This window comes from Pleurodeles waltl, chromosome 6 (assembly GCF_031143425.1).
Source record: "Pleurodeles waltl isolate 20211129_DDA chromosome 6, aPleWal1.hap1.20221129, whole genome shotgun sequence".
Classification (NCBI taxonomy): Eukaryota; Metazoa; Chordata; class Amphibia; order Caudata; family Salamandridae; genus Pleurodeles; species Pleurodeles waltl.
The window spans coordinates 1715876423-1715888944 of NC_090445.1; the positions used below are offsets into that span (position 1 = coordinate 1715876423).

General features: G+C 51.9%; 1 protein-coding gene across 1 annotated transcript in view; it reads right to left on the reverse strand.

Annotated features, from left to right (window-relative positions):
- Positions 1–12522, reverse strand: part of TAP1 (transporter 1, ATP binding cassette subfamily B member) — a 204680-nt gene that overhangs the window by 58121 nt on the left and 134037 nt on the right. The window contains exons 6-8 of the mRNA XM_069241937.1: positions 10963–11160; positions 9697–9825; positions 4142–4330 (exon numbers count right to left, since the gene is read on the reverse strand). Of these exons, the coding sequence (XP_069098038.1) occupies positions 4142–4330; positions 9697–9825; positions 10963–11160 (516 nt within the window). The remainder of the gene's footprint in view (positions 1–4141; positions 4331–9696; positions 9826–10962; positions 11161–12522) is intronic.

A 12522-nucleotide genomic window follows, 5' to 3' on the forward strand; every position in this document is an offset into this window, starting at 1 on the left:
GAGGGCAGTCTTCTGCTTCCTCGGCTGGTCGAGCTAGGGCTCTGAGGGAAGTCTTCTGCTTCCTCGGCTGGTCCAGCTAGGGCTCTGAGGGAAGTCTTCTGCTTCCTCGGCTGGTTCAGCTAGGGCACCGAGGGCAGTCTTCTGCTTCCTCGGCTGGTCCAGCTAGGGCTCTGAGGGAAGTCTTCTGCTTCCTCAGCTGGTCCAGCTAGGGCACCAAGGGCAGTCTTCTGCTTCCTCGGCTGGTCCAGCTAGGGCACCGAGGGGAGTCTTCTGCTTCCTCAGCTAGTCCAGCTAGGGCTCTAAAGGCAGTCTTCTGCTTCCTCGGCTGGTCCAGCTAGGGCTCTGGGGGAAGTCTTCTGCTTCCTCAGCTGGTCCAGCTAGGGCACTGAGGGCACTCTTCTGCTTCCTCGGCTGGTCCAGCTAGGGCTCTGAGGGCAGTCTTCTGCTTCCTCGGCTGGTCCAGCTAGGGCTCTGGGGGCAGTCTTCTGCTTCCTCAGCTGGTCTAGCTAGGGCACTGAGGGCAGGGCTCTGAAGGCAGTCTTCTGCTTCCTCAGCTGGTCCAGCTAGGGCTCTGAGGGAAGTCTTCTGCTTCCTCGGCTGGTCCAGCTAGGGCTCTGAGGGCACTCTTCTGCTTCCTCAGCTGATCCAGCTAGGGCTCTGAGGGCACTCTTCTGCTTCCTCGACTGGTCCAGCTAGGGCTCTGAGGGCAGTCTTCTGCTTCCTCAGCTGGTCCAGCTAGGGCACTGAGGTCAGCCTTCTGCTTCCTCGGCTGGTCCAGCTAGGTCACTGAGGGCAGTTTTCTGCTTCCTCGGCTGGTCCAACTAGGGCACTGAGGGCACTCTTCTGCTTCCTCAGCTGGTCCAGCTAGGGCTCTGAGGGAAGTCTTCTGCTTCCTCGGCTGGTCCAGCTAGGGCACTGAGGGACGTCTTCTGCTTCCTCAGCTGGTCCAGCTAGGGCACCGAGGGCAGTCTTCTGCTTCCTCGGCTGGTCCAGCTAGGGCTCTGAGGGCAGTCTTCTGCTTCCTCGGCTGGTCCAGCTAGGGCTCTGAGGGCAGGGCTCTGAGGGCAGTCTTCTGCTTCCTCGGCTGGTCCAGCTAGGGCTCTGAGGGCAGGGCTCTGAGGGAAGTCTTCTGCTTCCTCGGCTGGTCCAGCTAGGGCACTGAGGGCAGTCTTCTGCTTCCTCAGCTGGTCCAGCTAGGGCACCGAGGGCACTCTTCTGCTTCCTCGGCTGGTCCAGCTAGGACACTGAGGGCAGTCTTCTGCTTCCTCAGCTAGTCCAGCTGGGGCACTGAGGGCAGGGCTCTGAGGGACGTCTTCTGCTTCCTCGGCTGATCCAGCTAGGGCTCCGAGGGCAGTCTTCTGCTTCCTCGGCTGATCCAGCTAGGGCACTGAGGGCAGTCTTCTGCTTCCTCGGCTGGTCCAGCTAGGGCTCTGAGGGAAGTCTTCTGCTTCCTCAGCTGGTCCAGCTAGGGCACTGAGGGAAGTCTTCTGCTTCCTCGGCTGGTCCAGCTAGGGCTCTGAGGGCAGTCTTCTGCTTCCTCAGCTGGTCCAGCTAGGGCACCGAGGGCAGTCTTCTGCTTCCTCGGCTGGTTCAGCTAGGGCACTGAGGGAAGACTTCTGCTTCCTCAGCTGGTCCAGCTAGGGCACCGAGGGCAGTCTTCTGCTTCCTCGGCTGGTTCAGCTAGGGCTCTGGGGGAAGTCTTCTGCTTCCTCAGCTGGTCCAGCTAGGGCACCGAGGGCACTCTTCTGCTTCCTCGGCTGGTCCAGCTAGGGCACTGAGGGCACTCTTCTGCTTCCTCGGCTGGTCCAGCTGGGGCACTGAGGGCAGGGCTCTGAGGGACGTCTTCTGCTTCCTCAGCTGGTCCAGCTAGGGCACCGAGGGCAGTCTTCTGCTTCCTCTGCTGGTCCAGCTAGGGCTCTGAGGGCAGTCTTCTGCTTCCTCGGCTGGTCCAGCTGGGGCACTGAGGGCAGGGCTCTGAGGGACGTCTTCTGCTTCCTCAGCTGGTCCAGCTAGGGCTCTGAGGGCAGACGTCTGCTTCCTCGGCTGGTTCAGCTAGGGCACTGATGGCAGTCTTCTGCTTCCTCAGCTGGTCCAGCTAGGGCACTGAGGGACGTCTTCTGCTTCCTCGGCTGGTTCAGCTAGGGCACTGAGGGAAGACTTCTGCTTCCTCGGCTGGTCCAGCTAAGGCACTGAGGGAAGTCTTCTGCTTGTCTCCAGCTCCTTCTAAACAGGGTCAGAGGGTGCAAACTCCGGAGCTGAGGGTTCGTTGTGTGGCGCGGACCCTCATTCTTTTACACATGTAGTCAAGTCGTAAGAAAACTCTTCACATATGTAAATCCAGGAATAAATACATCCAGGATTTGTAAAGTGCGGCAAATCACTCCTGAAGTCTCAAGGCGCTGAATTGTGGGCAAGTGGAAATTAAGAGCCTACTTTAGATATCAGTGGATGGGTTACATATCCCCTCCGCCGAAATATAAATCCCATTATTTTCTATGGGATTTATACTATAAATCCCATTATTTCGTATGGGATTTATACTATGGCGGACGGGATATCCATCACCGTTGTGACAGAGCAACCCGTCTGCTGAAATCCAAATCAGGCCCTAAGTGATTCACTCAGATTCGCAGGGTGCTGAGCTGACGCCGAGACTCGAGCCGGGTTCCCCGAGCTCCGAGGGCGGCAGCTCAGGCCGTTACCCCACACCCCTCTGACCCCCCCTCTCTCTCTTGCTACCATATAGTCTGTACAGATGCGAGCCATAGGCCTCAGTGCGCCTCCTAGAGGACAGGCAGCGACAGGTGCTCCAATATGGCTTCCGTACCAGGGAGGTCAGAGACGTCCTAAGGCATGGGCATATGGGCTCTGGTACTGTGCCCCAACCTTTCAAGGGGCCCTTCACTTAAGCTTTTGGGACAGTCCTAGACTGTCTAAAGCAGTGGTTCCCAACCTGGGGTCCGCAAAGCCCCCTCAAGGGGTTCGCAACTGCTTAGAAAATTAAATAAATTAACAGATTAGGTCCCCAACTTTCAGTAAAGACTCAGTGGGGGGCTCCCCGGTTTGGAGTAATGATAAAGTGGGGGTCCACAGAAGTCAAAAGGTTGGGAACCGCTGGTCTAGAGTTTTAAAATGACCCGTTGTTTACGAACTTGTTTTATTTTCGAGACAGCTCAGGCTGTCAGCCCCCCCTGACCCCGCCTGAGTTGGATAAAGTAAAATACCTGTTAGATCTGGTTGGACTCAGCAGGCGCTGTAACCTTCTAAGTGCGCGGCCCAGCCCAGGGTCTCAGGCTTCTGCCTCTGTACAGCCGGTGCCAGTTCTGAAAAGTCAGCACTGGGTGCCCCCTGTGATTGCATCGTGCTTGTGGGGCTGGTGCCAGCAGTATCAGCCACAGCTTGCTGCCTTCGGAGTCCGCGTACCTGTCTCCTGCAGCACCGGTGGTGCAGTAACACCGGCCCCCGACAGCACCCTGTGTCCAGATGGTGATGACAACATACATTGTGGGTGGAGGGCTTACCAGGACCACAAGTGTTTCTGCTTTTCTGGCGAGTAGACCACGTGCCAAGACTCTCCTGCAGTGTCCCCAGCAGACTAAAGGCTGAAACAAGGGTTCTGGTTGAGCTGCAGATCTGTTGCTTCCCTGTGTGTGATAAGCAACAGAACTGCAAGAAGGTGTCGATGGCACTGAATACCCCCTGTTGTGCAAGGGCTTGGGAGCACTGGAGACTCTAACCACCTTCCTGCAAGTTCTGCATCTTAGAAGGGTGCAGCTCAGATTTGGTGTTTGCAGAATCCAGGAGGTTCAAGTCACCAAGGTAGGTGTTATCAGTTTTGGAGGATTAGGTAAAGGGAATGAGGTTGGATAACGCATTCCTGAGTTTTTGTTGTAGGCATGGGGTGCTGGATGTAGGGTACTGTACAGACCTCATGGTCCAAGGTGGGCAATGCCCCGGTTGCGGTGATAAATGATCTGACTACGGGACTGTGTGGAATGAAGACACCTCAGGTGACTGGTGGATTCCACCCTCATGAAGGACAGAAGCAGGATCAAGAGAAAGGGCCATAAAGTTGTGAAATATCCGCCCACCCCTGTGTGCCCAGGTACGGTTGGCCACCAACACTGAGTCCATCTCTTACCTTGAGTACCGGTGTGTCCGGCTGGCTGGGGTAGGAGAAGGTCACATTGTCGAAGGTCACATGACCGCTGATGGTCTCTGGAGCATGAGTGCCTGGTGATGCCATCTGCGGCTTGCGGTCCATGTACTCGAAGATCTTCTCAGAGGCCCCAACAGCTCCTTTCACATCCGGGTACATCCTGAGCAGTACCTACCCCACGGTGTGCAAGGGAGAATGTGAGTAACTCACCAGACCTCCTACACTCTGACACACATGCTACCCTGGGGCACAGACCTACGGCCCAAGACTGTGGACAGCCACATGTGAGAGGCACTGGCCCTGTGATTTCTACAGCATAGAGCAGATACGGAGGCAGGTGTTGCTTATCTACACACATATGCTGTGTACTATGCCTATGTGCAGCACAGGAATGTTGTGGTGTCGTTATCTCAGAGTGCCACAGGAGTGCTGTGGCTGTGTCTACCTCTGGAGTGCTGCACACGATGACTGTAGTAGCGTCTATCTCTAAGTGGGACAGCAGACCTGTGGTGTCCTCTATCTCTGAGCTGCACAGAAGTGCTGTGGTGCCATCTGTCGCTGAAGTGCACAGCAGCACTGTGGTTGTGTCTATCTCAGGTGTGCTGTGGGGTCAACTATCTCTGAGTGACACAGGAGTGCTGTGGCTGTGTCTACCTTTGGAGTGCTCCAGAAGATGACTGTAGTAGCATCTATCTCTAAGTGGGACAGCAGACCTGTGGTGTCATCCATCACTGAGCTGCACAGCAGCACTGTGGTGGTGTCTTTTTCAGGAGTGATGTGGGGTCATCTATCTCTGAAGTGCACAGGCGCGCTGTGGTTGTGTCCATCTCAGGAGTGCTGTGGGTCATCTATCTCTGAAGTGCACAGGCGCGCTGTGGTTGTGCCTATCTCAGGAGTGCTGTGGGGTCATCTATCTCTGAGCTGCACAGGAGACTGTGGTTGTGTCTATCTAAGGAGTGATGTGGTGTCATCTATTGCTAAGCTGCACAGCAGCACTGTGGTTGTGTCTATCTTAGGGGTGCTGTGGGGTCATCTATCTCTGAAGTGCACAGAAGTGCTGTGGTTGTGTCTATCTCAGGAGTGTTTTGGGGGTCATCTATCTCTGAAGTCCACAGGAGTGCTGTGGTTGTGTCTGCCTCTGGAGTGCAGCACAAGATGACTCTGATAGCCTTTATCTCTAAGTGGGACTGGAAACTTGTGCTTTCATATATCTCTGAACTGCACAGCAGCACTGTGGAAGTGTCTATCTCAGGAGTGCTGTGGGGTCATCTATCTCTGAGCTGCACAGCAGCACTGTGGTTGTGTCTATCTCAGGAGTGCTGTGGGGTCATCTATCTCTGCCGTGCACGACAGCACTGTGGTTGTGTCTATCTCAGGAGTGCTGTGGTGTCATCTATCTCTGAACAGCACAGGAGTGTTGTGGTGTCATCTATCTCTGTTCGGCACAAGAGTGTCTCTCATGCTGCCCATTTCCTGCAGTTCCTGTATCTACCAGTGGCTGTCTCTCCTGCTGCCCATTTCATGCAGTTCATGTATCTACCAGTAGGGGTCTCTTCTGATGCCGGTTTCATGCAGTTCATGTATCTACCAGTGGGGGGCTCTCCTGCTGCCCATTTCATGCATTTCATATCTACCAGTGGGGGTCTATCCTGCTGCCTATTTTCTGCAGGTCCTGTATCTACCAGTGGGGTTCTCTCCTGCTGCCCATTTCATGCAGTTCCTGTATCTAACAGTGGCGGTCTCTTCTGCTGCCCTTTTCATGCAGTTCATGTATCTACCAGTGGGGGTCTCTCCTGTTGCCCATTTCATGAAGTTCCTGTATCTACCAGTGGGGGGCTCTCCTGCTGCCCATTTCACACAGTTCTTGTATATACCAGTGGGGGGTCTCTCCTGGTGGCTATTTCATGTTTCTAGCAGTAGATGCCTCCTGCTGCCTATTTTATGCAGTTCATGTATCTACCAGTGGGGGTCTCTCCTGCTGCCTATTTCATGCAGTTGACATATTTACCAGTGGGGATCTCTCTTGCTGCCCATTTCATGCAGTTCCTGTATCTACCAGTGCTGGTCTCTTCTGCTGCCCTTTTCATGTAGTTCATGTATCTACCAGTGGGGGTCTCTCCTGTTGCCCATTTCATGAAGTTCCTGTATCTACCAGTGGGGGGCTCCCCTGCTGCCCATTTCACACAGTTCTTGTATATACCAGTGGGAGGGGGGGGTCTCTCCTGGTGGCTATTTCATGTTTCTAGCAGTAGATGTCTCCTGCTGCCTATTTTATGCAGTTCATGTATCTACCAGTGGGGTCTCTCCTGCTGCCTATTTCATGCAGTTGACATATCTACCAGTGGGGATCTCTCTTGCTGCCCATTTCATGCAGTTCCTGTATCTACCGGTGCTGGTCTCTTCTGCTGCCCTTTTTCTGCAGTTCATGTATCTACCAGTGGGGGTCTCTCCTGCTGCCCATTTCACACAGTTCTTGTATATACCAGTGGGGGTCTCTCCTGTTGGCCATTTCATGTTTCTACTAGTGGATGTCTCCTGCTGCCTATTTCATGCAGTTCATGTATCTACCAGTGGGGGTCTCTCCTGCTGTCCATTTCATGCAGTTCATGTATCTACCAGTGGGGGTCTCTCCTGCTGCCCATTTCACACAGTTCTTGTATATACCAGTGGGGGTCTCTCCTGTTGGCCATTTCATGTTTCTACTAGTGGATGTCTCCTGCTGCCTATTTCATGCAGTTCATGTATCTACCAGTGGGGGTCTATCCTGCTGCCCATTTCATGCAGTTCCTGTACCTACCAGTGGTGGTCTCCCCTGCTGCCTTTTTCATGCAGTTCATGCACGTGCAGCAGGGGATTGTCCTGTTACACATTTCACACACTTGATGCATTTGCCTGCGGGGGCACATCACACTTCCCATCTCATGGAGTACATATAAGCTTACTTCAGCATTGTGTATCCTGCAGGGACCTCTCTCACTTCCCATCTCATGGAGTTCATATAAGGTTACTTCAGCACTGTGTATCCTGCAGGGCCCTCTCTCACTTCCCATCTCATGGAGTACATATAAAGTTACTTCCGCATTGTGTATCCTGCAGGGACCTCTCTCATTTCCCATCTCATGGAGTTCATATAAGGTTACTTCAGCACTGTGTATCCTGCAGGGCCCTCTCTCACTTCCCATCTCATGGAGTACATATAAGGTTACTTCAGCATTGTGTATCCTGCAGGGACCTCTCTCACTTCCCATCTCATGGAGTTCATATAAGGTTACTTCAGCACTGTGTATCCTGCAGGGCCCTCTCTCACTCCCCATCTCATGGAGTACGTAGAAGGTTACTTCAGCACTGTGTATCCTGCAGGGCCCTCTCTCACTTCCCATCTCATGGAGTACATATAAAGTTACTTCCGCATTGTGTATCCTGCAGGGACCTCTCTCATTTCCCATCTCATGGAGTTCATATAAGGTTACTTCCGCATTGTGTATCCTGCAGGGACCTCTCTCACTTCCCATCTCATGGAGTACATATAAGGTTACTTCCGCATTGTGTATCCTGCAGGGACCTCTCTCACTTCCCATCTCATGGAGTACATTTAAGGTTACTTCCGCATTGTGTATCCTGCAGGGACCACTCTCACTCCCATTTCATGGGGTACATATAAGGTTACTTCAGCATTGGGTATCCTGCAGGAACCTCTCTCACTCCCCATCTCATGGAGTACATTTAAGGTTACTTCGGCATTGATTATCCTGCAGGGAGCTCTCTCACTTCCAATCTCATGGAGTACATATAAGGTTACATCAGCATTGTGTATCCTGCAGGGAGGTCTCTCACTTCCCATCTCATGGAGTACATATAGGGTTACTTCAGCCCCATCTCATGGAGTTCATATAAGGTTACTTCAGCATTGTGTATCCTGCAGGGACCTCTCTCACTTCCCATCTCATGGAGTACATATAAGGTTACTTCAGCATTGTGTATCCTGCAGGGACCTCTCTCACTTCCCATCCCATGGAGTTCATATAACGTTACTTCTGCATTGTGTACCCTGCAGGGACCTCTCTCACTTCCCATCTCATGGAGTACATATAAGGTTACTTCAGCATTGTGTATCCTGCAGGGACCTCTCTCACTTCCCATCTCATGGAGTACATATAAGGTTACTTCAGAATTGTGTATCCTGCAGGGACCTCTCTCACTTCCCATCTCATGGAGTACATATAAGGTTACTTCAGCATTGTGTATCATGCAGGGACCTCTCTCACTTCCCATCTCATGGAGTTCATATAAGGGTACTTCAGTATTGTGTATCCTGCAGGGACCTCTCTCCCTCCCCATCTCATGGAGTACATATAAGGTTACTTCAGCATTGTGTATCCTGCAGGGAGCTCGCTCACTTCCTATCTCATGGAGTACATATAAGGTTACTTCAGCATTGTGTATCCTGCAGGGACCTCTCTCACTCCCCATCTCATGGAGTTCATATAAGGTTACTTCAGCATTGTGTATCCTGCAGGGACCTCTCTCACTTCCCATTTCATGGAGTACATATAAGGTTACTTCCGCATTGTGTATCCTGCAGGGACCTCTCTCATTCCCATCTCACGGAGTTCATATAAAGTTACTTCCGCATTGTGTATCCTGCAGGGACCTCTCTCACTGCCCATCTCATGGAGTTCATATAAGGTTACTTCAGCATTGTGTATCCTGCAGGGACCTCTCTCACTCCCATCTCATGGAGTACATATAAAGTTACTTCCGCATTGTGTAACCTGCAGTGCCCTCTCTCACTTCCCATCTCATGGAGTTCATATAAGGTTACTTCAGCATTGTGTATCCTGCAGGGACCTCTCTCACTTCCCATCTCATGGAGCACATATAAGGTTACTTCAGCATTGTGTATCCTGCAGGGACCTCTCTCACTCCCCATCTCATGGAGTACGTAGAAGGTTACTTCAGCATTGGGTATCCGGCAGGGACCTCTCTCACTTCCCATCTCATGGAGTACATATAAGGTTACTTCAGCATTGTGTATCCTGCAGGGACCTCTCTCACTTCCCATCTCATGGAGTTCATATAAGGTTACTTAAGCATTGTGTAACCTGCAGGGACCTCTCTCACGCCCCATCTCATGGAGTACATATAAGGTTACTTCAGCATTGTGTATGCTGCAGGGACCTCTCTTACTCCCCATCTCATGGAGTACATATAAGGTTACTTCCGCATTGGGTATCCTGCAGGGACCTCTCTCACTCCCCATCTCATGGAGTTCATATAAGGTTACTTCTGCATTGTGTATCCTGCAGGGACCTCTCTCACTCCCATCTCATGAAGTACATATAAGGTTACTTCTGCATTGTGTATCCTGCAGGGATCTCTCTCACTTCCCATCTCATGGAGTACATATAAGGTTACTTCCGCATTGTGTATCCTGCAGGGACCTCTCTCACTCCCATCTCATGCACTGAGCGTCTTGCTTCAGTGTTAGAAACTGTAACTTTTTACACAGGGAGTTAGTTGACTTGCTTGGCACTCACCTCCACCGCGGTGGTGAACTGCAGCTCATAGAGGACGAAGGCCACCAGGTCTCCCCCGCTGACGGCTCCGGAAGCCACTAGGCGCCCCCCATAGTACAAGATGCACACCTTGAGGGCCAGACCTGAGAACTGGGGTCGGAGGAGAAAAAACAGAATCATCTTATAAGCACGACTGAGGAGGAGGCCGGGTATGCAGGAAATCTCCACACATTGAGAGGTCAGTCACTCAAACATGAGGCTAAAGGTAATGAACACACATACTGGGAGTCAAATGGAACCAGGGGAGTGACAAAGAGATACACTGTTGATCCATAAGAAGTCAGCTTCTGTGAAACCCTAATGCCCTTACACTGCTGGTGCTGATGAAGCCAGAATAGGTGAGATACCACTGCCCTTATAATGCTGGTGCTGATGAAGCCGGAATAGTTGAGATACCCATGCCCTTACACTGCTGGTGCTGATGAAACCAGAATAGGAGGGATACTACTGCCCTAATACTGCTGGTGCTGATGAAGCCAGAATAGGTAGGATACCACTGCCCTTACACTGCTGGTGCTGATGAAGCCAGAATAGGTGAGATATCCCTGCCCTTACACTGCTGGTGCTGATGGAGCCGGAAAAGGGGAGATACCACTGCTCCTTAAACTGCTGGTGCTGATGAAGCCAGAATAGGTGGGATGCCACTGCCCTTACACTGCTGGTGCTGATGAAGCTAGAATAGGGGGGATACCCCTGCCCTTTCAGTGCTGGTGCTGATGAAGCCGGAATAGGTGGGATACCACTGCCCTTAAACTGCTGGTGCTGATGAAGCCAGAATAGTTGAGATACCACTGCCCTTACACTGCTGGTGCTGATGAAGCCGGAATAGGTGAGATACCACTGCCCTTACACTGCTGGTGAAGCTAGAATAGGTGGGATACCACTGCCCTTATAATGCTGGTGCTGATGAAGCCAGAATAGTTGAGATACCCATGCCCTTACACTGCTGGTGCTGATGAAGCCAGAATAGGTGAGATACCCATGCCCTTACACTGCTGGTGCTGATGAAACCAGAATAGGAGGGATACTACTGCCCTAATACTGCTGGTGCTGATGAAGCCAGAATAGGTGAGATACCACTGCCCTTAAACTGCTGGTGCTGATGAAGCCCGAATAGGTGAGATACCACTGCCCTTACACTGTTGGTAGATATAAAGCAAGCTTAGGTTAGATCCTGCAACCCCTTACACTGTTAGTGCACAGGAGTCGGGCATAGTTGAGACTTACACTGTTGGTCCACATGAAGCCTGCATAGGCCGCTGCCTCCTTCTTGTTGAGCTGGTACGTTTCCTGCAGCTTCTCGGCGTAGCGCGAGGCCTCCCCATCCTCATTGGCGAAGCTCCGCACAGTCTTCATGTTAGAGAAAGTCTCCAGAGCCACATGATTCGCCTTCGACAGAGACTCTTGCACCTGCACGGCCAGATCCTAGGAGGAGAGAAGGCACTGGTCAGACTTCACAGAGACTCAAGCCCCCATGCTGGTGCCAGCTGATTGATAAGGAATCGCTATCAATTTGTAGCTATTGATGATTGACCACTGGTAAGAAAGTGCCTCTTTTTGACAAGGTCACCCCCACGTTTTGCCTGGTAATTGATGAAATTTGACTGAAAGTGCACTGGGTTCCTGCTGTCCAGGTCCCCAGTGCCAGATCTCTTTCTGTAAATACTGTGCAACTCTTCCCCAATTGGCAATAACTTTGGCACCCTTGTAATAGTACCACTGGAACCTAGAGCACATTTTAAGTACATGTGCTGGACACTGGTCAACACGAGTTCCTCAGGACCATGAGAGCTTCACTGGAAAATAGGGATGTTTGGTGTCAAACATCTCGTATTAATAAACCCTGACTGATGCAAGTCATGGATTTATTAATACAAACACCCAGAGGGCACCTTAGAGGTGCCTCATGAAAAACCTACCTTTTACCTGTGTGCTGGCTGACTAGTTCTAACTATCCTGCCGCCACCAGGCATGTTTCTGCCTTTGGTCTGGGGTGGACAGGAACAAAGCTTGCTCTGGTAGGGGTGTTAGCACACCCCTCCCTAGAGGATGATGTGTAAATTTGCATTTCAAGGCGGGGCTTGAAAGAAGCCCACCGCCATTGGTATACAGATCCGTCTTCCCTCAAAGGAGAGGGTGCAGACTCCCCTGCCCCAGACCCCATTTGGCAGCTGGACAGGTGGATAAATTAGTAGTCACAGAGGTGTGTCCACCTCTCAGGTCAGTCCCAACCCTAAGGTGAGCTGCCTGATGTGGACACAACTTTTGAAAGTCTGCCATCTTGGTGATGACAGAACTAGGAACTCTGGGGCAGGATTAAGCCCACTTCCCACAGGAAGTGGTTTTAAAGGGGGTGCAGTGACCCCATGGATAAGTAGCACATTGACAACTACACTACACTCACCTATATGACCCTAAGTTAACTATTTGGGGGAGCCCTGATACCAGGAAACCAGATTCCTGCTGGCTTATGAAGAAGGATACTCAAGAGCCGCGAAAGCAAAGACTGTGGAAGAAGCAACTGACTTGGCACCAGCCCTGCCAGCCTGTCTGTTGTTCCAGCTGAAATGCACCAAAGTCATCATGTCCTGCAAGCTATCAAGTCTCCAAAAGCCTGGGAGGACTGCCTGCCTTCAACAAAGACACAGGATCTCCTGTGGAGTAACGGAGCTGCTGCCCTGCATCTTGCAGGCACCTCAAGAGACCTGCGAGGACTCTGGCCCACCAAACCCAACACCGGAAAGCACCACTGCACCAGTGCCACCTATCCCAAGCTGAAGTGGGTCA